The sequence below is a fragment of the Vicugna pacos genome, chromosome 21 (genome assembly GCF_048564905.1).
Source record: "Vicugna pacos chromosome 21, VicPac4, whole genome shotgun sequence".
In the NCBI taxonomy this organism is placed as follows: Eukaryota; Metazoa; Chordata; class Mammalia; order Artiodactyla; family Camelidae; genus Vicugna; species Vicugna pacos.
Genome location: NC_133007.1, coordinates 20,599,661 through 20,625,337, shown reverse-complemented (window position 1 = coordinate 20,625,337; position 25,677 = coordinate 20,599,661). Strand labels below are relative to the sequence as shown.

Here is a 25,677-nt window from a genome sequence, read left to right as displayed (position 1 = left end):
TCCCCTGCTGTGCTACTTCAGCCTTGAGGCTCCTCATCCCAGGTTCTGTCTTTTCAGGAGAGACAACCCATGTCCTGGGACCCTACACCCTCACCTTATGAGCGAATTATTTTGCATGACACCTTGGGCCCTGTCTGAGCCCTGACCCTTCCTACTGACCCTGATTACTTGTTCCTGGGAACTTGAAGTCTGAGGTTTTCCTGGACACTGCAGGGCAGCCCAGCTTTTAGAAGGTTCACGCAGAGACCTGAGCAGTGGACAGACTGGGAGGCCCTGGCATCATATGGACAGCAGCAAAGAGCCTAAGCTGGGGGCCAGGCGCAGGTGGAAGAGGGGCGCACATCCGGCACTGGTCTCTGCACAGCCCAGCAGTGAGGTCCCAGGACATGTGAGGAGTGGGACAAGTCCTGGTCCAGGAGTCTGGCAACTGTAAATACATCACTTTACATAGATGGATTGGTGGGTGGGTGGATGGATGGATGGATGGATAAACATTTCTGTAAGATGTGAATTCCCCACTGGCAACTCCCCTCGTGACTTACCCCACTCCCTTAGAGCAGCCTACCTAAAGCTCAGGCTGACTCTGCTGTTTCCAGCTGAGGCCTGACAGAAGGGCCAGGGTCTAGGGAGGCGGTCCGACCACCACCATCCACCAAAGACCTTTTGAACCCTGGACACACCATCTCCCCGCCTCTAATCACGCTGCGGCACCAAGCCTGCCAGGCACTAGCATCTGCTCAGGAGACCTGGACCCAGACGGCCCCAAGGCAGAAAGAAGTCGTGTGGACATTTGTTATTTGAAATCGTTTAAGCAGAGAAAGCTGCTATCGGAGTGAGGGGTGGAAGCCACCCAGCGCCCAGAGAGGTGTAAGCGGCACAGGGACCGACTGGGGAGTGTGGAGGGGGAGGCGTCTGAGGTCTGTGCGGGCCTCGCCAGGCAGCAGCGGCTCCCTAAGCGGGGGTGGGGGGAGGTGGGGGGTGGACAGTGTAGTGACGTGATGTGCTCAGTTCCCACATCATCCTTGGGTTCTGCTCTCTACCCAGAACCTTAGGAGACACCTGTTCTGGCTTTTTCCACTTTTCTGTCTCCTGTTTTGTGTAATGTGGAGGAAAGGGCACACTTGTGGGCAGCAGGCACTGGACAGGGCTCCGCTGTGCCCGGGGAGGGGCAGCGGGTCTTCTCGTCCTGCAAACATTTCCCTCAGGGGCCTTGTCGTGGAACCAGGCCTTTCTCCTGAGGGGAAGCAGGAAAGGAGGGCTGGCTGAAAGTGAGTGTTCAGGACGAGGCAGAGGAGAGGACTGTAGGGAGGAGAGAGATTGATTGATTGATTGACTGATTGATTGAAAGCTTCTTAAGAAGTACACAGTCAAGGTCACACTCACTCAGCTTCTTATTTTCAGCAGTGCCGACCACCAGCCACGTGGAGGACAACTGAGGAATGAATAGGCTCCTACATCTTGGGTAATGACCAGAAAAAAGCCGAACAGAGCAAGGAGGCTGGTATGACGGTGGAAGAGACAGGAAGGGATCAATGCCACAAAATTAAAGCAAGCACAGGGGTCAGCTCATTCCAAATACCCTCCAAGGAATCCCCTAATCAGGAGGGGAGATGCTGTCCCTGGGAGCAGCTCAGTGTGAGGACGATTCTATGGAACACAGACCACGTCTCCTTCTGGCGGAGGGATCCAACCCCACCAAACATCAGTGCTAAACAAAAACGCATTTTGCGGGAGAGGGGTGATTTTAAATTTCTTCTTTATTTAAAAAAAAGCATTTTTCTGATTTAAAAAAAAAAAACTTCTCCAATACATAAACATTTTTTTCCCGCCCCTTAGCACTTCTTTCTTGCCTCTTTGACTCCTGCTCCTGGTGCCGCTGGACCTGCAAGACCCTGATGAAGAAACCTTCTCAGATAGAGATCCGGGAGCTGGAGGGGGTTGAGGGTTTGAAGGAAGGTGGTTACTGGTCAAAAGGAGAAGTTCATTTGCACAAAAATATAAACTGTGGAGGATGAGACCAGCACATACACGTGTGGATTGATCTACAATCCAGATAAAAAAAAAATAGACCCAAATTGTCATTTAGCACTTGCAATATTATACAAAATAATATATATATTTTTAAACAACACATACCCATCTACACATACACACACACACAAACACACACAAGGTGCCAGTAGCCCCTCTGCACTTCTGCTTGTGGGGACAGGGGTGTCAGTAGGCAAAGATGACATGGTAGGTGACCTGGTGGCCATTGTCCCAGGCATAGAGCAGGCGGTCCTTGGGGTTGTAGTCTATCTGGGTGGTGTAGGAATACTCATTCTCAAACAGCAGCCTGGGGATGATCTGCGTGTTAGTGTGGGTGTCAAAGGCGTAGGAGATGTTGGCGTTGCGCTGGTTGTAGCTGTCCACAGCGTACAGCACCCCGCAGATGACGAAGCAGTTGCCGTAGAAGTTCCGCCGGAGCCCCGTGCGCCATGTGGTCTCCTTCTGTGTGCTCAGGTCCACGGCATTGAGCTTGCTCAGGACGATGACCTCCTGACTGAAGCCCTCATCGTCCAGGGCCGGGTAGATGAGCCACAGGCCATTCTCATCCACCGCAAAGTCCACGTCCGAGTGGCCCTGCCACCGCCAGGGCGTGGACTCCTCGTAGGCCACATCGTGGAGCATGGCCCAGGCAGCCACGTAGCGCTGCTTCAGGTCATACTTGATGATGTTGCGGGTGAAGGCCCGGTTGTAGTAGAAGGCACCATTGTACACCACATGGCCCGTGCCAATCCAGCTGTAGGGGAGCTTGTAGGAATTGCTCCAGCGGCCTGCGGGCGGTGAGAGGGCATAAGGCTTCAGGGCAATGGTCAGAGACAACCTGCCAGGCAGGGAGGGGGCAGCCCAGCGTGATGGGATGTGCAAACCCCTTGAGGGTCTGGAGACCTGGGTTTGTGGCCTGGCTCTGCCACTTTCTAGTTCTGTATAGCTAATCAGTTAACCTTTCCGAGCCTCAGCATCCTCATCTGTCATTTAGAAGTAATTCCCACTCCCCTCAAAGAGCTGTTTCAAGGATCCAGAGCGCTAACATACATGAGCATGGTCTGTAAACTCAAGGGCCATGGGAAAGACTACTGTCTCCTGGACCAGACTCCAGGCTGTCTCCTGTCCCAGGGGCTGGGAAGGAGGGGCAGGGCTGAGAGATGAGAGAGCAGAGAACGTGAAGGAAAGTGGAAGAAGCTGTTGTCCTTCTTGTCCACTGTCTTCACCCTACGCGATCTGGCCATGATTAAACCGGAGGACAGTGAGGAAGGAAGAACTCCCTGAGTTGAACCCATATCACGTACCTTGTTTGAAGTTCTCCAGGTTCCGGAACTCCACCAGGGTGTTGCCATAGTAATAATTGGTTACGTAAATCCGCTCATCCTTGGCCAGAGGGTCCTTCATCCAGGCCCCTTCATTCCGCCCATATGTGTTCTGTGTAGTCGGCCCGGTGATTGTGGACAGGGTGTCCTTGCACCTTCCTGATGGAGAAGAGGTAGACGGAAGGGTTGAGATGATGGAAGGATGCCCTGCCCCTAAAACCCTTGCTGGCTCCCCGAACTGGAATCCAAACTCCTTGGTGGGCTTCCGCAGCCCTGTATAACCAACCTGACACCAGGCATTTGCTCAGCATCATCCTCTGCTAGTCCTCTCATCCATCCTATATTTTACTCCTACAAAGCCATCTACTGTCATTGTCCTGGGCTACCTTCATGCCATCGTGCTTTGCTCCTGTTGTCCTCTTACCTCTCAATCCTACAAACTCATCCCTCAAGGATCTAAGTTCCAATGTCCTTTTCAGACACCACATCCTCCTATGAAAACCCATTCCATTCTATTGGATTCCATCCTGCCCCCATAGTACTGTGAATGTACCTCTATTACAGGACCTACTATCTTCGCTCAGTGATGCTTCTGCATCTCTCTCCTGCCTCCGTGCCAACCCCTACCCCAGGGAGCAGAGTCTGGCTTTCCTCTTTGTGTCCTTGGTCCTCAGAATACACAGTGTCTGGCAGGTCACAGGCCCTGAGCAGATGTTCTGAAACTTGGATGAATACACAGCAGCATGAGAAATGTGACCAGAGGAGAGGACTCCGGGGGTGTGACCAGGAACAGGGAGCCCCACCAGGCACTGAGCTGCCTGGAGGGTCTTGGCCCAGGCCACCAGCTCTGACTGTGCAGTAGATGTCATGTCCCTGAGGGCCACCTGCCAGGTTCCAGAGAGCTGTCCTCAAGCCTATGCCCCTGTCACTACTGTGGATGCCAGGGCCCCCTTCTGGGGAATTGGAGGGGTTGGGGACCAAGTTCCCACATAAGGAGCTTACTCTGGCTGTAGGAGCCTCCTTCAAAGGGCAAGTCTGCTTTAATTGGACAGGAACTCATCAATGTCCTTCTGAGTGGACAGGAGAGGCCCTCAAGGACACTAGAACCATGTTGGATTTTAAACCAAGTCAAAAGCCTGCCTGAGTGCTTAATAGGCAGTATTAGCATTGAACATGGCTTTAAATGATACTGAAGTCACGTGTGACTACTGAAAGCACATGCTCTTTCTGTCCCCACACTAGGCGGTTGTGGAGGAGATGGCAAGAGGGCAGTGGAGGGGGCATTGGGAGGAGCAGATGAATCCAGCCCTCACAACTTCCCCCTACTCCTCCCGGCAGCTGAGAGCAGCAGAACACCCCTTACCTGCCATCAAAACTGGCACCCAGATGGGCAATAGCACTGTGTGTCCTGGGTCCCTGACATTCACAGGGGACCCAGAGAACGAGGGCCAATAGTTCAGATGCAAGGTTCTCTAAACTCCAGGCCACCCCATCTCCAAATTGTTCCAACCTGTTTCATCTGCTCTGCTTCCCCATTAGTGGTCTGAGCTGGCAGGGCAGGGCAGGCACTGTGCCCTTGGCCCTGGGCCAGGGGAAGCCAGGCGGCTGAAAGTAGGATGAACACTGTTTCCCAGGCAGGCCCCACAGTTGGGTGCAATTGGCAGGATTCAGGCATCTCTGTGTGGGGTTTATTAGGTTCTGGTCTGACGGAGAGGTGGGGGGAGTCAGTCTCTGTAAGACAAACAACAGAGCCTACTAGCCAAAGCCTCATTCCCCACAACTGAGCTCGTCTGCTCAAGACAATAAAATAGAAGGCTCCGGCTGAGCCCGGGCTACAGAGGTCTGATGGAAAATGTCCCATTCCCTGGCCCTGAGTGGGGCCCTTGCTGCCAGTGGACAAGCTATGCTTCCTTTGCACTGAGGTGAGCCCTAGTGTGCCATCCTTGGGGGGGCATTTTTATGTGCCCCTTTCCCCCAGAAAAGCCCAGCAAGGACACTGACTCCCTTTGTGGGAGGCAGCCCCCAGCCCATGACCAGGACCCCACAAATTGGCTGTGTGAGGCGAAGGGTTTCTTTCAGGGGGTCACCATGGCAATGCCACCTCTCTGCCCAGACATGGGAACTGCGGATGAGCGCCTGGAAGCAGGACTTATCTGTGTTTCCACGTACCGGGTTGCCCCAGGCAGCCCCCAAATCCTTACAGGGTCCTGTCTCAGCACTGAGGCTGTGCAATGACAGGGCCTTAATGTGGCGGTACAGTATGTGCCCCAGGCTTGCAGCCAGAAGCCTGGCATTGGTCTTGGCCCTGCTACTGACTCTGAAGTCTGTGCTGTCTCTAAAATGTCTGAGTTTTAATTTCTTCCACAGTATAACAAGTATAATACATACCCTATCTCCTTCACAAGAGTGCTTGGAGAATCTACTCTGATGATGACGTGGTAGGCTGAGTAATTGCTCCCAAAGATATCCAGGTCCTAATCCCTGGAACCTATGAATATGACTTTATATGGCAAAGGAGCCTTTATAGATGTGCTTACATCAAAGATCTTGAGATGGGAGACTATCCTGGATTATTCAGGTGAGTCCTCATCACAATGACAAGTGTCCTCATAACAGGGAGGCAGAGGGAGATTTGACCACAGAAGAGAAGGCAATGTGATGATGGAAGCAAAGATCAGAGTGATGATGCCACAAGCCAAGGCATGCTGGAAGCCACCTGAAGCTAGAAAAGGCAAGAGATGGACTATTTGTTGGAGCCTCCAGAAGTAAACAGTCCTCTGACACCTTGATTTTCACCCTGTAAGCCTCATTTCAGCCTTCTTGCCTCTAAAGCTGTTAGAGAATAGACTTCTGTTGTGTAAGCCTTAAGTTTGTTGTAATTTGTTACAGGAGGCACAGGTGACTAATAGAGATGGAGTCAGCTTCTGGAGTCTTAATTTTTGTAGGAAGAGCGGAGTCCCAGCTTGCAGCCTCAAAGCCCTGATACCCAGGACCTCAGGACGTATCTCCACGCGCCCTCAGACAGAGCAAACGCTGGTGGCACGGGGCAGGGGGGTAGGGAGGGTGGCGGTCAAGCACAGGCAGGTACGGTGGGACTGATACGTGCAGTTTAAGAGCATGTGAAGATAGGTTCAAGGGAGAAGTTCAGCAAACCATGAGGCCCAGACGCATCACCACCGTCTGAGACTCTGAGGCAGTTCAGATGCTCCCACCCTTGGCAGCAAACTGTCAGCAAACTCCTTTTCAGGGGTAATGAGAGAAAGGAGGGAGAGAGTTCAAAGGCACTGCAGACAAAAGTCAGTGCTGTCTGCAATTCATCTGAGAAGTTTTCCCCCCGAGCGTGGTCTTGGGGGACAGTCCCTGGGCTGTCTCTACATATTAACTCATTTAATCATTTACAGTCCTGGGAGATAGCCAGCCCTGTGTCAAAGGTCCCCAGGGTCTGAAAAGTAGGGGCTCTTCCTCTCAGCATATAAACCTGCTCAAATCTTGCCATCTAACAAAAATAAATCAGCACATAGGTGGCTCCCCCGCCCTCTGGGGCTCTCAGGTCATGGGGCAGGCTCCCCTGCACAGGGCGGGGAGCTCACACACCCCACAGCCCCTCACCTGACTGCTGCCTTAGATGCTTACACACTGCCCGCCAGGGGTGTTCTCTGCTCCTTTCGTTCTTGTCAAGCCTGTCTCTTCTCTGAACCTGGGTACCACCCCCAGACCCCACCTACCCACCCACCTCCCTGCTCACGGGGCTTTCACACCCCTCTCCCAGTCTCCACCCACCTCCCTGGTCATACTGTCTTTGGCTGGCCCTCTTTTCTGCCCACCTTTCAAATGGTACCACTTAGAGCCCCACTTTTAGTCTCATCTCCTCATGTCCTTCCTGCGTCCCCTGGGCAAACTCAGCTCTCACTGAGACTCTCAGCCAGAGTTTATTTCTGAGCAGTGGACAGCCAGCTGCCTACTAGACAATTCTCTGGTTCCTCCCAGTTCCTCAGATTTAATGGATTAAGAAATGGAATTCACTTATTCCAGTTCACAGTCCATTCCTCCTGTACTTCCTGTCCTGGAGAAAGACACAGCACATCATTACCCAAGCCAGGAACCCTGGGCCTCCTTGATGGCCCCCTCCTCCACTCACACACCTGTTGGTCACCATTTCCCACCTCTGCACCTCTCTGCCCTTCCCCTCCACCTCAGTGGCTTGGTTGAAACCTCATGGCCTCTTGCCTGGATCATTCCAATTACACCGGTGGTCCCTCTGGCTCATCTCTGCCTCCTTCTGACCTATCACCCCACCAGTAGTCCTGAGCTACTTTTCTGCTTAAATCCTTAAGTCACCATCACCAACCACCACATGAAGCCCTAAGTTCTACCCTAGCACCTCAGCCCCTTCTGCATTTGCCATTACTTCTTGCCACCTCCTCTCCTGCGGAATTCTCAGACTCAAATGCCTTCGGGGGCCAAGCGGGGACTGAGAGGAGTGAAGCAGGCTGAGTGTGAGACAAGAAGCAGCAGCAGAGACTGGTGGCTGGGAAGAGCAGCTGATCTGAAGACATTTGAATTTAAGGCTGTCAAGAAATTTGAGGATGACTTTGGCCCTCAGGTTGCCAGCTTTGAGATCTCCTGCCATCCCTAACTGCTTGTATTCCCCATGGGTGCCCTGCCCAGGGCTGGCTTCGTGGGCACGTGACCTGTGCAGTCACACAGGGCCCTCATTCAGAAGGGCCCACCCTTGGTTTAATGCTCTGCTGTCACCATCTTGAAATTCTTAATAATTTTATCTTCAATTTTTGTTTTGTGAGAGACTCAAAGTGACGACAAGGCAAGTGTGTTGTCTCTACAATTGAGTAAATGACGCCTGTCAGCCCCAGAGGCCACACATGCTGTTCGAACCAGAACTTGCTACGAACACAGAAAGAAGGCGGTGGTGGTCTAAGAAATAAGAATAACCAAGCAACCCTATCATTTCTTTCTTACTTGTGTCACTTCCTTGTCTTAGCCAACAACTCACGCTGAAAATGGTGCATAAGAGGGAAAGACAGTGCAACCCACAGTTCCTTTTCTTTTTAGCCTTCCTTACTTAGCAAGCCCCAGGGGTGCTTGTAAAATGTGCACATACCACGAAGTGACACAGCAACAGATGAGTTAGTTTTGTGCAGTGTTTCCTCTGTTCTACTGAGAACAAAATACATATGGATGTAGGAACTATGAAATACGAATCGTGTCACTTTGGTAGAATCCACGTATGAGTTAAGTGACCCTACATTTGCAACTACAACTGGCAGTGCACAGTATCAACACGAAAGACAAAATTCCTGCCGATTATTTACATTTTTAATGTTTCTTTGCTTACGGTGGCATGAAATAGCAAAGAAAAAACACCAAATGAAAGCGGAAGACCGCAGAAGAAAGGAAACAGCTTTATACTCACTACCTTAAGTGGCACTTTTCTCCTGCTTTTTGAACGAGGGGCCTACATTTTCATTTTGCACTGGGCTCCACAAACTACACAGTCGGCCCTGATCAAACTGGTTCACTTCTGGTCCTTCTGTCAGCTGCGGTCCTTCTCACTGCAGTGCCTCCTTCCTTCCTGGTCAGTCTTCCCTCTCTCTCTCTCTTAGAATTAAGTCCCGGCTTCTCACTCCCTTCATCATCTGGCCCCTGTTCCGTAGGACTCCCAGTCTGTGCCAGGACGAGGGGGCCTTCTTCAGTCCCCCCACCCAACCCTGGCTTAGGCTGTCAGCTCTGCCCTGGTGCCCGCCCTTGGAGACGGAGCTCCACACTCAGAACTGGCCACAGGGCCGTGCACCTGGCCGCTGGCAGGCCTGGCCACTTCAGTCACCTGCACCCCCCGACGGCGACCCCTCTGTGGGAGTGACCACAGCTCGTGCACCTTCACAGCCAGCATGGCATAGGGCTGAATGACCCTTTATCCCTGTGGAGAGGCGTAGACTTTCTTCCTTCTCTGTTTACAAGGAGCGTCTCCATTTTATATTCTTGTTTCTAGGGCCAGTGGCCCTGGTGCTCTGACTGGAGTTCCCAGTGGTTCCAGGGGGCTGGTGAGGTGGGCAAGGACTGAGAGCAGAGTGTGCCTGAGGAGCTGGGGGCCGGGGAAGCTGCCTGACAGATGACTCAGGGCGGCCGACTGTGACGATTCTTGGCGCCGTCGGGGGTCAGGCCAGCCTGGCCCCTGCCCGCGTCAGCACCACCTTCCTCAGGCCGCCTCAGACCAGGCCTGCTGACACGCGGCGGCGTGGCCGGCCACGGCCTGGGCACTGCTGAGGTCGTCTCCTTTTTGGGGAGACACTCTTCCTCCGATCAAGCTTCTTAGGTTCAACCACGAGGCAGGCCCTCGGGTATTGCTGTCCTTCTGACTGTCCTCATGACTGCTCCTCCCTGCCCCTGGCTCCAACCAACCTCTTCTACAACACTCAGCAGGAGGTGCAGTCCTTAGCGTCTGGGACTCCGCAGAGCCGTGGCCACGTGGCACAAGCATTCCCTTCCTCTGAGGTAGCCTGAGCAGACCTCTCCAAGCCGCTGAGCGTGGTGACCGGCCCCTTCCCCTCCCTTCCCTTTGTGAGCCCCGGCAACCCCCACTGACAGCGTCTTTCCTCGCGTCTTAGAGCTAGCGTGCTTTGTCCAAAAGTTAATTCTAATTTGCTCGTTTTTGGAGTTTTTCTGAGCATTTTACAATTCCCCAGAGGAAAATGATGGACATTTTAGGGCATCACAAAACCAAGTTTGGAAACAAGGGATAGGATGTTCCTTTTAAAAGCAGCCCCATTTAAAACCACTCAAATAGCTCAAAGTCAAAATGGCCAGGCTCATTAAACAGCAAACAACCTTCCATAGGCAGCAAATCAGTGGCCTGGGTTGGTTTCAGCCAAATGATTCTTATTTAACTGATGACTACATGTAGGGCATCACGGTCTTACTTGGCTAGGCTCAGACCATCGGGAAGTCTGCAGAGGTTTCAGAAAAGAAATACTGTCCACACTAACAGCAGCCTGAGAGAAGCACTTGACAGTGGTAAATGATTAAAAGTGATTCTTGAAAAAACTTGCCAAGACTCCACATTGCCCGAATAGCTGCCTTCTCTGTGCCACCCTCTCTTTTCATCCCTTGGTATTTGAAGAAACGTGACATTTGTGTCCACGTCCCCATGTTTTTTTCTGCAGTAGACACAAGAGGCAAGAACTCCAGCTCTTCTGAAAAATCCTACAGGCCAGGTTTTACATCCTCTGTGACGATGTCATTCTGGTTGAACAGAATACTGAAAAACAAGAGTAAATGTATCCCCGTCTCCAGCTCCTACTGCCAGGCAAGTGTCTGCTGGGACACAGGTTTCTCCTCTCTGGGCATCAGCATCTCAGTCAGGCTGATGGACAGGGGTGGAGTCCTAAAAACCCGGGAAAGGTGCTTGTCAGGAGTTAAGCCTGAAAAGCCCACTGGGTGGCGACACCCAGCGGAGGCTGGTGGGGAGAGGCTGCGGGTGCTGGGAGCCAGGCTAGAGGTGGGCTGTGGAGACAGTGGAGAACGCCACTGCTGGCTAGGTAGTCTCCAAGGGAAGAGGGAGTCTCATCACTGAGGGTGTACAAGCGGTGTGCACGTACCTGCGGCCCACTCCACGATTTGCATAGAAGAGAAGCGGCTAGAAGCCACTTACAACACAAAACCATAGAATATAATGGAGGAAACAGTCTAAAGCAAATTTTTAATTTCCGAGGTCTCCGGAAGGGTGGGGATCTGGCCCAGGTCAGAGATCAGCCTATAACCAGGGGTTTGGCTCCCGGCAGGTGGTCCCTCCACCGCCCGTCTCTGGCAGTAGCTGGCACCTTATTCCGAGGAGGGATCGCGAACGAGGTTGCCAGGGGAGCGGAAAGTGGGAAGAAGAGGAAGATAGGTATGAGGGAGACTGTGTCTTCTGTCAAATCCAGTACACTTTTCAACAAGTATTTTGATGAAATTATTTTCAATAGTGTTAACTTTCAATTACCACCGGTGGTGACTTAATGAATATTCCGTTTAGTTTCTTTGGAAGAGACGCCTGTAGCCAGCTCCCGTTTCCTTCTGGTTGTCTTCCCCCCACTCTCTTATGTCTCACTGTCCTCAGAGTCATCTCATGGCCATGGAGCCCCCAGACACAGAACAGGGCTGCATTCTCTATGCTTCTGGAACATACCCTGCTCCTTTAAACCCAATAGTCAGAAGGCTTCTCTTCTCTGCTTAGAAAACTCCTGTTCAGCCTTCAAAACCCAGCCCAAAGGCTACCTCCTTAGAAAACCTTCCCCAGCCTTCCTAGCAGCCAGGTCAAGCTTCTGCTCCCTCTTCCATTTCTCTGTTTCTCTACTCCTCTGTTACAGCATTTATCACATGATGCTGTAATGTTTCCATGCTCTCTAAGGCCGGGGCTCTGAGATTGTTCCCTGGGGCCCACTGCACTGGTTGTTCCTTGTTCCCATTCTTCTGTTATTCTGGGATTCTTCCCCAACACCCGCCCCAATAAAAATCCCTTGTTATTTCACAGCCTGGTAAGCGTACTGCAGAAAACTTCACTTAGTCATCGCCAAATAACCAAATACCCAGTACCCATCACAAAGCCTAGTATACCAACACTTGGCAAATGTTTGTATTTCTAGGCTCAGCCTTTCACCCGAGCAGGGGATCCAAGCCAGATAGAATGAACTCACCTATGACATTCCGGATGTCATCTTCTTCCTCGGGGCTCAGGGTGGGGCTGGCGTGAGCTGTGCCCTGTCCAGCAGTAGCATCTTTCCCTGGTGAGTCTGTCCTGACTGTGGGGGGAGGGACCAGGGCCGTGTGCGGAGCTTCCACAAATACATCCCCAGGAGCCACTGATGGAGGAGCTGAGGCGGGAGGTTGCTGGGTGGCTGTGTGGGCCACGGTGGTGGCTGTGTGGGCCACGGTGGTGGCTGGTACCTGAGTGAAAGGTTGAAGGACTGCCTCCCGTGTGGGATCTGGCAACACTGAGGTGGTTTGTAATGGTGTTGAGAATTGTTCAACTGAGGCAGAGAGGGTAGGGTCAGGGAGGCCGGGAGCTGCGGTTGAGGCCTCTGGCCGTCCAGAAGGCTGGGCTGTGGTCTGAGTGCCAGCATCAGTTGTCACAGCTGCACGCTGACGGGTGGCTACTGGCCTCTGGGTGGCACTGGTCAGCAGGTCGTTGTGTCTCAGAAGCTGATCTTCAATCAGCAAATCCACTCCGTGTTCACCACTGAAAAACTCGTCTTCTGGGAAACAAACAAAGGTGCATTTGTGACTTAGGGAGAGGAACCAGGAGCATTTGGATGGGGCAGATTAATGACGGTTTCCTTCCTCAGCATGATGCCTTGATTTAGAGATGGAGCCCGGCTGGGGTTTAGAAAAAGGCAAAAAGGAGCACAGATGGAAGCATTTCTTGGAGGATCTCTCTGAATAGACTGCCACTATCCTCCACATGGGACCCAGGGGCCACCAGGAGGATACACAACCAAAGGCTATGAAACCTGGGAGGCAGCTAGTCCTCCATCCATTCATTCAGCAGCTATCTATGGAGCATGTACAACGACAGTGAGCAAAACAAAGATTCTGCCCTCACGGAGCTTCCGTCTAGTGCAGAGACACTGAGTAATAAACAGATTGTACACTTGAAGGTGCTATAGGAGAAATCTAGTAGGGTGAGGAGGGTCCAGAGAGCAAGAAGGGAAGGGAAACTTGCAGTAATGGATAAAGTGGTCAGGATGGGACTTGGTGGGATGGAGAGATGAACAGAGGCTTGAAGGAGTGAGGGGGTCAGCCAAGCAGCTGTCAGGGGGAATAGTTTTCCAGGGGGTGGGGATAGCAGCAGTGCAAAGGTCCTGGGGCCAGAACATGTCTGCTGAGGCTGAGGAGCAGTGAGGTGGACAGTGTGGACAAAACAGAGGGTGTGAGGAGAGAGTAACAAGAGGTGAGGCCAGAGAGAGCACAGAAGCTAGGTCATGTGAGGCTTGGCCGCTGTGTTTGGACTTCAGTTTTTATTCTGAGTGAAATAGGGGAGTTGGCAGGGTTTCGAGCAGAGAAGGAATATCCGGAGTGGTGGGGGGTAGGGGGAGAGGGGGCAGAGATTTCTTAGAGAAGACACAAAGAGGTCTAACTACAAAAGAAATAACTGATAAATTGGATTTTATCTGCTTGTCAAAACACCATTAAGGAACTGAAACTGCAAGCCATGGGCAGGGAGAAAATATTTGCAATAAATATGCCTGACAAAAAAAGTTGTTCCAGAATAAAAACCCCACAAATCAATAATTTAAAAAGACAACAAACAGTTTAAAATGGGCAAAATGATTATGGCAGTGACTGGGCGAACATAATGTAAGGAGGCAGAGACAGAGCAGGGAGATGAGTCAGGCGGGTGCTGAGCTGGACCTGATGGGAGGAGCTGGCACTGGCTCTGGCTGAGCACGGAGAGGGGAGGAGGGGGGCTCTTGGAGTGCTGGGAAGGGAAACAAGGGAGAAAAGGTATGGGCAGGTGTCTGGGAGGGAAACAGGAAGAAGGAGTGTTAGGGAAAGAAGATAAAGATGAGAGGAAAGGGAGCATCTATTTTCTGTGCAAAGGTAAGAGGGATAGAGATCAAAGGGGTGGTGCTGAGTCTCAGTCAGGAAGCCCAGGGCCCCTGGAGAAGGAATGGGCAGGCGAGAGAAGCCAACTGTGTGTCTCTGAGGGAGTCATTCCCCTCCACGCCTCAGTGTCCTCATCGGCAAATGGGGAGGACTGGACTGGAGGGCACTGAAGTCCCTTCTGGCTCAGCCATGCTCTGCCATGTGATCCTCTGCCAGCCCAGAGAAGGCAAGCAACTTGCCTCAGGCCACTCAGCAAGTTGTAAGGAAAGGCAGCAAGTACTCTGGGTAATTTGTAACTGCAGGGAATTCTCAGATGACTCAACTGGCTCTGCGGGGCCACAGGAGAAACCAGACCACAGGAGGGGGGTTTGGCTCATGGGAAGTGAACCCCCACAGGGTCCAAAGGGTGACTCCCTCCCTGTTCTGCCTCTGGGGGGCAGCCCTGCTGACCCCAACTCACTTTGCTCTTCGATGTCGTTCTCCTCTTCAGGGTCCTTGGCTTTGTAGTAGGTGATGCCCCGAATGACAGTGGGCTTGGAGGCCGGCCGGCCCCTCAGGTGGACCTGCCTCTGCAGGGGCCGCTGTGGCTTCACCACCTCGGGTGGAGCCAGCGGCCGGGTCTGCAGGAGTTCGATGGAGTTGATTTGCTGGGACACAGTTTCTTCCTGCAGAAACCGCTCCTCATACTGCTCCTCAGAGGGAACACAAGGGAAGGTCATCAGGTCACTGGTCAGAGAGGCAGTGGTCAGGTGGAGGCAGTGCTGGAGCCAAGGCCATACTAAGAACAGCAGTTAGTCCTAAAAGCAGTTTCTAAGAGCCAGGCACAGTTCTACGTGCTTTGCATATGGTAACTAATTTAATCTTCTCATCAGCCCTGTGAAGTAGGAACCATTTTTAATCATTCCCATTTACAGATTAGGCAACTGAGACACAGAGAGGTTATGTAAATTGCCCAAGGTCCCACAGCAGGTGAATGGTAGAGGCAGGATTTGAACCCAGGCCATCTGGGTCTCTAAACTCCATGCTAAAGTTCTCAGAGGGTGCGGTTGTCCTCCCAGCTCTGGCCTGGGGATGCTGGGAGACCCACATCTGGTACTGGCTGTTTCTAGTGAGGTCCATGTGGCTGGGATAGGAGGACCACGATGCACACCTCAGGATGAAGCATGATTGCTTGGACATCTGCTATTAGAATGAATTGCCCCAAACCCTCCCGAATGCAGCCAGAATTAAGTCCAAAGTCCTTGGCCTGACATTGGGAACTCAAACTGACTTGACCCAGCTCAGTCAGCATTCTCTCTTGCTCTACCCTCAGCCCCTATGCCCTCAGTATTCCAGGCACTTTAACTTCCGAACCTCTAGGCTCTCCTGAGATGCTAGGACTTTGTTCAGACTGTTTTCTGTCTAGAAGGCCATTCTCTTTCCTCCACAAAGCTACTTAATGAAATCTACTTATTTCTCAAGGCCTGGCTAAAAATCTCTGGGCCCCAAGGAAATATTCCCAGACTTTCTCATTTCCTTCCCAATCTTCACTTTGCACTTTGTGGCAGAGACTTCTAAGTGACTACCCAAATCCCCTGTCTGCTTGTTCCTGACTTAATGAGAAAGTGATTTTGTGGGAGTGGTCATGGGACTAAGTTCTGATCAGTGAGATATAAGTAGAAGTAGGTGGGAAGAGCTTTTGGAAAAGTTCCTTAGAAAAGGGGGCTGACTCAGCTGGAAGGAATTTTTTGTACTCTTCCTCATTTCTATGGCCAGGAAAATGTGGACAGGATGGCTGAAGCTGAGCAGCCATCTTGTGACCATGAGGGGATTTTGAGGATTGACATCAGTAATGACACCTTATAGCTAACTATACCAGCCCTGGACCAACTGCCTTCAGAGATCTTCTGAATGAAAGAACAACAAACCCCTCTATTGTTAGCACTATATTCGAGTCTCTTACTCAAAGTTGAACATAACTCCTAGTGCTTAGAAGTCTGTACTTCTATGATAGCACCTCTCCCAGCCTGCCTTCCACAGGTATTATTTAAGAATGTTGTCTCTGTAGATTGTGAGCAACTGGAAGAGTAGAGACCACCTCTTGCTCATCTTTGATTCTCCTGGGTGGAAGCTTCTTAATATTTCTTAAATTGAACCTTTGAATCATAAAATATCCCAAGGAACTGCCTACATTTGTGACTGGCACTAGGATTTTTGTCCAGTTAAATGAGGCCTTAAAGTAGGTAACCCATGAACTGGCCGTCTTGATGAAACCACAAAAAGGCCTCTGTGATAGTTCTGGTCACACAGAAGGACCACCCTGTCCTCCAAGCTGCCACCCAGGGGTTGACCTCTTGTGTCCACAGTGTGACAGGGTCTCTTGGTCCTGCCATGGTTCATCTAGTCATGTCCCTCACCCAGGGTCACAATAAGCCATGTTTGAAAGCAAAGAACCTTGGGTGCAGGGCCTGGGAGGTGGCTGTGCTCAAAATCAGAGCTACCTGACAGGGGTCCAGCCCCTGAGGGGCAGTGGCCCCCTCAGTGAAGCATGTAGGGACCTAATGGCGTGTGGCTCAGCCCTGCTCTCATGGGGACTCCAATGGCCGAATAACGAAGGGGCTGCTCCCCATAGTCATCTAAGCCATGAGAGCTCCATTCTTACCAGGAGGAGGTAGGCGGGCCCCTTTAAATCTTTGGTGAAATCCGCCCAGAGAGCAGAGCTCACTTGGAAACAAAACCTGTGTCCCTAGAGGCCCAGTGCCCTGAGGGGCAGAGCAGGACCTTCGGGCTCACTGAACATTAGCTGGCAGGGATCCAACTATCATGGCCAACTTTCTCACTTTGCACGGGAAGCAGCAAATCAGGCTCTTGTTGTGACCTTTAAAATCTGGCCTGGAGAAAAGTCGGAGTCCTCATTCCCAACCACACCCCAAGCCTGTACTGGTTTTCCCGTGACAAGGGAGTTTATCCAGATAGCACAACAGACATGGCAGTTCCTACGTGTGTGTTCCTCACTCTCCAGCGCACAGCAGTGACTGGCTCCTGGATGACAGGGGACACTTTTTTTGCCAGCATCCCCTGGCTGAGGCCAGAGAGCTGCCCAGAAGAAACAGCAGATTTGTGCCCTGGGCAGCCCCTGTCCTGCAGCCTGCCCCGCCTCACTTCCCATTTCTTGCCGGTGACGTGACCTCAGCTAGCGGTGCAGGGAATACCTGGCTGGAGGTGATGGCATTTTACCAGGTACCTATTATGGTCCGATGTGTCCCCTTATATTATTTTTAAGCCTTAAAACAATGGGACAAGGTAAATATTGTTGTCCACATTTTACAGAGGAGGAAAGAGAGGCTCAGAGACAATTAGCAATTTTGTTGACAGCCAATCAATTAAGTGGCTGAGAGGGGGCACTTATTAAGTCATATGGCCATTAAATAGGCTCAGGGCTGCCTACATTCAAAGCCTGTGCTCTACCTTACATGAAAGCCGCATTGTCCTCAGCTGTGATCACGCGACTAACTCATTTGCCATCCAAAAACTCATCAACATCCCCAAGTCCTCGGGGCCATGGTCTGGCTCGCACCCAGCAGACATGGGGATCCCTCATTTCCCATAGGAAAGAGCTGCCCCAGAGGCTGACAAGAGGCCCCAGCCCTTGACTCAGACGCTGTGGGCCATCTAATTGCTGGACCCTGGTTTCCCTCTGCATTGCAAAAGCAAGTTGTCATTTCTTCGTGGCAAACCCCAGGAACTGTCTTTAATTCCAGGCTCTCAGGGATGAGCGGGAAGTACAGTTTTCCTTCTCCCAGCCAAGGAGATGGAGCAAGACCATGGACAGCCTCTGCCAGAGAACATATAATTTCCTTGGATTCACTGGCGACAGGCTGCACTAGGCGTCAGAGATCCCCCAACCCTGCTCCCCCCAACACCAACCAAGCTTTGATTTCCTCTCTGTTAAACTGTTGTATGACTTCAACTCCCGGTGTCCTGATGCTCCCAATTCTACCCTGCCCTCTCCACTCCCACCCAGCCCCCAGAGCCCCTTGCCAATCCTCCAGGCAAGGACCTTCTTGAAGAGAAACCTCCAACAAAATGCCACTGACCACCTGATGAACGCCGACATCATCTTCCATCACCCTTGTTGAAGACCTCCCGTCCTGCCTCTCTAGCCATGTTCTTTAAGGACGTCTTCCTTCATCACTCTTGGGCGCCTTGTGCCCCCCTTGCTTCCTGGTGCTGTGTGCTAGCTTTGTTCCTGCAGTGCACTCTCCCCTCTCTTGCACGCAGTTCCAGCTCTTAGAACCCTGAAAGTCACAACCAAACCCAGACACTGCCTTTTCAACACGGGGTTCACTACAGAGACAGATGGATGAAAAGGGAGAGGAAGATCCTAGCCTTTCCCCCTGTCTCACTTCCCCCTTTCCAGTCCTGCCCTGGCCCTGGATCTGCCCCCACCACTCTGGACGGGGTGGATTGTGCTAACTTCAGCAGTGTGTGCAAGGGGATTTCAGGAGGGAGAAGAGCTTTGCTGAGCAAGGAGGAAAAGAGTTTGGTGTGTTTGATTTGGTTTGCTGTTTGCCCTCAGGAAATCTGAGCTGGGTTCCTGAACATACCACATAATGTGTCATCGAGACAACAGATGGAATTCTCAAGCTCAGCCGACTGGGAAACTGGAAGCCAGAAAGGGCAGGGAGCGTCTGATTCCGCTGGGCAGCTGGGCCGGCAGGGGATGCCGTATGGGCTGCGATAGTTGCCGCTGCGCCCCAGGTGTGATGAGCGGGTGCCTCCAACTTCCCTTCCAGGCCAAATGTCCTCTGGCTCTTTGGTTTATGAGCTCAGACCTGCTCAGGGATGTCCCACCAAGCAGACTAAACACAGGCTTAGTAGCTGGCATGTTGGGGACACCCAAAAATGAGAATAAAAATAATTTTTGAAGCAATATGATATTTCTAAATAACCATCAAAGCAGTCATCATGGGCTAAGCCAGAAAATTATTGGCTTTCCTTGTACTTATTTTCAGGTTTGGAATTGGTTTTATTTTGAGTTACAAGTTGGGCAGGGTGTAGGCACCATACTCCCTTCGGGGCTTCTTGCCTCCAAAGTCCTAATCTGCCTGCTATCCTGCCTTGGGAACACACATGGGGTTCCTGAAACCCACAGCTGCCACCTACCTGGCACCAGTTTGGTGAGTTTCTCTACCTAAGAGTGCCAAGCCCACATACCTAGTCTTACTTCCTCTCTTACCCCAATTCTCAATGACCCAGGCAACAGAGGCCTTCGCAGCAATGCTTCCCAGCCCTTTTCACATCACAGCACAAAGAGGAACAGCTCACGGGCCCTGACTGTCCCTCTCCCAGGCCCTGCTCCGCCCACACCCTGACTTCCTGCCCCAGGCTGGGGGTCCCTCAGTGGTTCACCTGGAATCCACACTCCGCCATCTACCACCGACAACCGGCCCAGTAAGAGTAAGCAAGGCCCCCCTTAACTGCTGCTATTCCGTAGTTGCCAGGGACCCCTCTTACAATACTTCATCCAGACCTGCCTTGCAAAAATATCCACAGTCTTCAAGTCCTGCTACCAAAATTTACCCGTTTCCTCTTCCACTTTTGGGGGTTAGCTCCCAAATTAATGCCTGCCTCTCAGGCATCAACTTAGGAGATAACCCAACACATTAAATAATAACACATGTAACCATTAGCACATAAACATAACCTAGTAACCAGAGCCAAAAGAAACAGGTATCAAATGGGGAGGTATTTTTAAGCAAACAGGTCCTTTGGCATCACTTCAAATCACATTAGACAGTGTTTCATTTCATGCACAGGTGACTTTGTGCTCAGGACACAAGTGAGTGGGAAAAGATAAAGTTTCGAGACGCCCCCAGCCACCACTTCCTGGCTGAGTAAGGGAGACCGTGAGCATCCCTGGATCTGTTTCTCCGTCTGCAAAGTGAGGATATTGATTTCTACCCCAGGCTGTCTTCCAGAGTGATAGTGAAGAACACATGGTGTAGTGAGGAAAGTACATGGTGTTATCACAAAGTACCTTTTACATAGAAAGGACCATATCGCTTACTGTTTCCAAACTGGGACAGTTTTGAGAGTGAAAGAAGGAGCTATTCATAATTATGCCAGGACAGCAGGAGTGAAACAGGATGGACCCAGACAAGCTACCTAACTTATAAATACAAGGGATGCTTGAAAAGGCAGCATGGACTATAATAAAGAATGAGGACTGGGACTCAAGAAACCCAGATTTGAGTCCTGGCTTCAACATTTACTCACTGACCCTCTCTGGGCTTCAGTGTTAAGTACAATGGGGTCAACCCCTGTCCCATCAGACCTATAAAACTGTCGTGTAGATGAAATGAGACCATGCCCATGGAAGGACCAAAGCCTGAAAGCACCATGCACATGTGAGGTGCAGGTGGCACACTTTCTGTGGTCAGGGTCCCCTGGAGGCTGGGGCTGTACCTCAGGGTGGGTGTAGGCTGCTGCTGCGTCCCTCTGCAGTGCAGCACGGATGTCCGGCATGCTGTCGAGAACATTATCCGAGCAGTTCTCTTTGCTTTGTTTGTTCATCTCTGTTTGAATTTCTTCCATGTCCTCTTTGATTAGCTCATTTTCCTTGGTGAGGTTTTTAGAAACTTCCTGAGAAGAGAGAAAATTTTAAAAAGAGGATTTTTTGAAAGTGCTTGAAAGACAAGCAGGAGGGAGCTGGCAACCATGTTCTGCTCAGAACACAGAGACGCCACAGACTGAGAAATCAGCTGGAAGCAATTGGGGACCTAGAGTGTGTCCAGCCCTGTGCTGAGGACTGGTGCTCGGTCCCAGGCAGCATTTCCAGGGCAGCTTGGCTCTGGAATGTCCACTGCTGGAAATACTTCCCAAGACCACCACAGCTTTCCTAATAATAACACTGCCACGTCCCCAGGATACTGGAACACCTGCTATTTTTCCATCCTTTGTACACAATATGCCCTTATCCAGTGATGAGTAACACTACAAAAAAATTCCACTTGCTTGCACCCCCACACATGTGAACCAGTGGCTCAATTAATGAAAGAAGGATTTTCTAAGCAATTTTAAAAGAGGTGGCCAAAGAAATCTACGTAATCTGCTTTTCTAATGAGCACAAACTATTCCCCAGCACTTCTTTTACTCTTTTCTTATTTAAGTTGAAATATAGTTGATTTATAATATTGTGTTAGTTTTGGGTGTACAGCATAGTGAGTCAGTTATGTATATATATTTTTCAGATTATTTACCTAGGTTATTACAAGATACTGAATATCGTTCCTTGTGCTATATAGTAAATCCCTGTTGCTTATCTACTTTATGTATAGAAGTTTGTTTCTGTTAATCCAACTCCTAATTTATACGCCCCCTTTCCCCTTGGGTAACTGTAAGTTTATTTTCTATGTCTGTGAGTTGGTTTCTGTTTTGTATATAGATTCCTTTGTATTATTTTTTAGATTCCACATATAAGTGATTTCATGTAATAATTGTCTTTCTCTGTCTGACTTATGCCATTTAGTATAATATTCTCTAGATCCATTCAAGTTGCTGTAAATGGCAATGTTTCATTCTTTTTTATGGCTTACCAGCTTTTAAAAGCATCATTTACATAGGAAATTGATAGACTGGCTTTAAACTTTCCTATCCACCCACAAAAAGTTTCCCTAAATGACCCCTACTTGGCGAATTAGCCATATTCCAGATGTAGTTCATACTGAAAAGAACCAAAGCTTCACTTCAGTCAACCAACACCGGTGAGTACCTCCTGTGTCTAGGGTACAGTGTGGCAGCCAGAAAGCCTCTAATTCCCCTGGGGTCCTTGTCTTGGGATGGGGAGGGGGTGGTAGGAGGACAACTGTAATAAGGGAGAGAGGGTCCTCACTGCAGGAGGAAGGTGACCAACCATGTCAGCTTCTGTAAGTAACAAATGTGGGTTCAAAGGAGGGAGGGAGTGGACAAGAGGCACCAGGGACAGAGAAGTGAAGCTGAATGGGATTTGAATTATGGACAGCTGTCAGCAGACTCAGAGGTCTCCTTTCTCCTCTAAGTTATTTTTAGAGACATTTACTGCACTAAGATTTAACATTCTCCAGCTTTGGCCCCCATTCTAAGGTTTCCATGAGCATCTGAATTTTTAAATGTGATGTTCTCCTTTGAGCCTTGTTTATGAGGGTGATAGAGCGAAGCAACCATGTCAAAACAGAGGATACATTTGCTTTCCATCTTTCTTTGACAGCCAGACATGGTAAGTGCAAAAGCTCAGATGGTGCCCAGGCACAGTCTGCAGCCTGGTAAGCTGCTGCTAATGTCCTAGAGGGAAGCCACGATGGCTCAGATCTAGGGAGTGCATAAGGCAGATGGTGACACCCAGACACTGTGGCTCCAGTGGCTCTATATGGGCTGCCCGGAGGAGCCCACGAGGTGCTTGTTAAAACTAACCAGGCTGCAGACCACTGGTCATGCCACTCTTATGGCATTTCAGAGTATGCCAGTTTTGAGCACTGGAAAGGCTCAAAGTGTTCTGTGGGGCTTAGGCTAAGCCAGCCTCTCTAGATTGCACAGAATTAACTGTGACAGCTAAAGCCCATGGGACAGAGGTCTTCCTGGGTGTGCAGTCATTGCTGATAAGTGTACAGGGTCAGTCAAGGGCAGTGGTTTAGATCGTGGATTCTGAAGGAGGTGGTCTGGTTCACATCAAAATGCTGCTATTGCTAGATCTGTGATCTTAGGCAAATTACTTAAACTCCCTGTGCATCAGTGTGCCCATGTGTGAAATGGGGAGAATACTAGCACTTTCCCTCTGGGTTGTTACGAAGATTAAATGAGTTAATATGTGTGGAAATGCATGGGACATACTAAGTAGTTGTAATTTTTCCTAGAATGTCATAGCTGGAATGGACCCCAGAACTCAAGCCTAACCCTTCATTTCATAAATGAGGAGACTGATGCCCAAGGTAAGGATGTGATCTACCCCAGATCATTTTAAAAAGTTGCAGAACTGAATCCAGTGCCCAGCCTCCTGACTCTTGCTTTTCAGTTCACTTGCTGGATCACTAAGAACACTGGGAGATATTAACAGACAATTGGCTTAAGAAGATCTGGTGTATATATACAATGGAATATTACTCAGCCACAAAAAAGAATGAAATACTGCCATTTGCAGCAACATGGATGAACTTAGAGAATATTACACGTAGTAAAGTAAGTCAGACAGAAAACAACAAATACTATAAGCTATCACTTCTATGTGGAATCTAAAACATAATACAAATGAATCTATATACAAAACAGAAACCGACTCACAGACATAGAAAACAAATTTAAGGTTACCCAAGAGCAGAGGGAGGGAGGGGCAAATTAGGAGTATGGGATTAACAGATACAAACTATATGTATAAAATAACATAAGCAACAAGGAATATAAAGCACAGGGAATTATATTCAATATCTTGTAATAACCTATAATGGAATATAATCAGAAAAAAATTATTGAATCACTATGCTGTACACCTGAAACTAACACAATATTGTAAATCAACTATACTTCTATTTAAAAAAGAAGAAAAAAAAGAACACCAGGAGAGGTTCCTGGCACTCAGCTAGCTCTCAAGCAGCACTGAGCACATCACAGATGCCAATGAATGCATCAGTTTGGTCTCAGGATATACAATAGGATATGCATATACAGAGAAATATAGAAGTGTTGGACTCCCATAAATCCTTGCTGCTCAAAACGGCCGTCAGCATAGGCATCACTCGGGAGCTTGTTAGAAATGCAGAAGCTCGGGCCTCCCCCAGACCTGCTGAATCAGAAGTTGCATTTTATCAAGATCCCCCAGGCAATGTGCATACACATGAAAGTTTGAGAAGCACTGTCTTAAATGTTGGAAGCTTAGGGTATAGCTGTTGGAAAGGGGGCCCAAATGTGTGAGAGAGGCTGTTTTACAGGAACCAGGTTCTTTCTGGGGCCTTAGTGGGATTCAAGCATGTCTGTACATCCATGAGCACCTGCTCAGAGCAGAGCCTGTGCATCGTCCCCTGTAGCTCCCATGTCCTGGACTTATAGTGAAGCCCCAGCGGGTTCAGGGGCTCGATGTATTACTTCCTCATGGGTTCGGCTCTGGGCTCTGAGGGTAAACCAGACCTGCAAGGATCCTACTCTGATGGAGACCACCCTCATTGAGGGGAAGTAAGCAATAAACAAGAAATAAACAAGAAAGCATCAACTAGTGAAACGTGCCATGTAGAAAACAAGTCAGGGTGATGCGACAGATGCAGGTTCTGACTCATTAGCAAGGTCGATAACATGTCTGTAAGGTGGGGATTGAGGTACGTCCACATCTACTGTCCAGCTGTGGCCCTAGGACCCCATTTTGGGTGGACCCAATGGCTTGGCCTAAGTAGCCTTTTACTAAAACAAGATCCCACCCAATTCCTTGACACCTTGGAAGAGTCAGCATTGGCCCTGGCACTCACTATGAGGCGAAAGGGCAATGCCACAGATTTGGCCCTTGTCCCCTAGATCTTGGGTTTTCTAGGCCCCTGGAAGGCCCCCCTCTCATTGATTTATAAATGTCCAATACTCTTTCTAGTTTTAGTGAGAAGTCATTATTCTGGGTTTCCACAGAGGAGGATTTGAAGCAGACCTGGCCCTGAGAACTCAGAGGAGCAATATTCTTTATTCCCCTCAAGGGAACAGCAAAGCCCACCAGCCGCCTGAATAAACACCAGGCTGGCAGTGGCATCACCCCATCGGCCTGCCGGGCCAAGCCAGCTGATGTCCCCCAGGGTGGCAGGAGCAGCAACCCCTCCCTGGCCACCTTTCCCACTCGGCCACCTCCACCCCAGGGGTGCTGGCCTTGCAGGGCTCCCCACTCTTCCCTGGGGCTCTGCCTTCTTCATACCAAGGGACTTTTGTGGGGGTACATCTCAGGAGGCACTGGGGATGCCACCCACACAGGATACTCTTGATCCTGCCTTGGCTGAAGGGTGAACCCCATGACCTCATGCCTCTGGCTCTTCCCCTCTGAGACAGTTGCAACCATGACATTTATGGTGTGTGCAACTTGGCTTGTGCACAGAACTGGCAAGGGGGTGGAGGAGGCAGGAAGGATGCCTATCTAGCAGGGGTGAGCACGCCACGTGGGCCCTGCCAAGGATGCTGATGCTGTGAGGAGGGAAAGGAGGAGGGAAGAAGAGCAGGTAGATAGAGGGCTGGCACAGAAAGCAGAACACAGCCAGACATGGCAGTTAAAGATCTGGGAATTGTGCGTGGGTCCTTGGGTTAGGCAGAGCCAGGGAACTGAGAGGGATTCACAGAACAAGTGCCAGGGGCTGGGGGCATGCAGTTGGGCATTGGAGGGTGCCTGCTGAGAGCAAGCCCGCGTTGCCAGATAGGGACGGGTGTCCTGTGCTGACCACAGCCAGATGCGCAGATGCCCAAGGGGAGGAAGAATGCAAACTAGGCAGGTCCCCGGGCAAAGGGGAACTGGATGTAGGTGGAGTTGAGGGTAGAGCTGGCAGTCAGCAATGGGTAGCACTGTTGGTCAGAGTACAGCTGTTAATGAGTTGTGGAGGGCCAGCACAACCAGGTCTGCAGACTGGTGCCATCGGCATGGGCTGTTCCATGGATACACACTGTGTCCTGACCTTGCCCAGCTGTTGGACAAGTGTGTGCATGCCTGGGTGAGACCATGGGGCAGCTTAAGCCAAAAGGGCGGACCTGAGGGAAAGAT

General features: G+C 50.5%; 1 protein-coding gene and 1 long non-coding RNA gene across 5 annotated transcripts in view; one reads left to right on the top strand and one right to left on the bottom strand.

Moving 5' to 3' along the window:
• Nucleotides 1-1,739: 1,739 nt before the first annotated feature.
• OLFML2B (olfactomedin like 2B) overlaps nt 1,740-25,677 on the bottom strand; it is a 36,374-nt gene continuing 12,436 nt past the window's right edge. The window contains exons 4-8 of one of the 4 annotated variants that reach the window (XM_015252029.3): nt 20,400-20,576; nt 14,413-14,644; nt 12,044-12,601; nt 3,336-3,512; nt 1,740-2,819 (exon numbers count right to left, since the gene is read on the bottom strand). In XM_015252029.3, coding sequence (XP_015107515.1) covers nt 2,218-2,819; nt 3,336-3,512; nt 12,044-12,601; nt 14,413-14,644; nt 20,400-20,576 — 1,746 coding nt within the window. In that variant the 3' untranslated portion in view covers nt 1,740-2,217. The remainder of the gene's footprint in view (nt 2,820-3,335; nt 3,513-12,043; nt 12,602-14,412; nt 14,645-20,399; nt 20,577-25,677) is intronic. The other 3 variants (XM_015252030.3, XM_006219221.4, XM_006219222.4) reach the window with 3 other exon arrangements.
• Nucleotides 3,414-12,079, top strand: LOC140688052 (uncharacterized). Its single transcript, XR_012062748.1, has 4 exons — nt 3,414-3,526; nt 5,970-6,152; nt 10,532-10,674; nt 11,993-12,079. It is a non-coding gene; the product is annotated as an uncharacterized lncRNA (long non-coding RNA).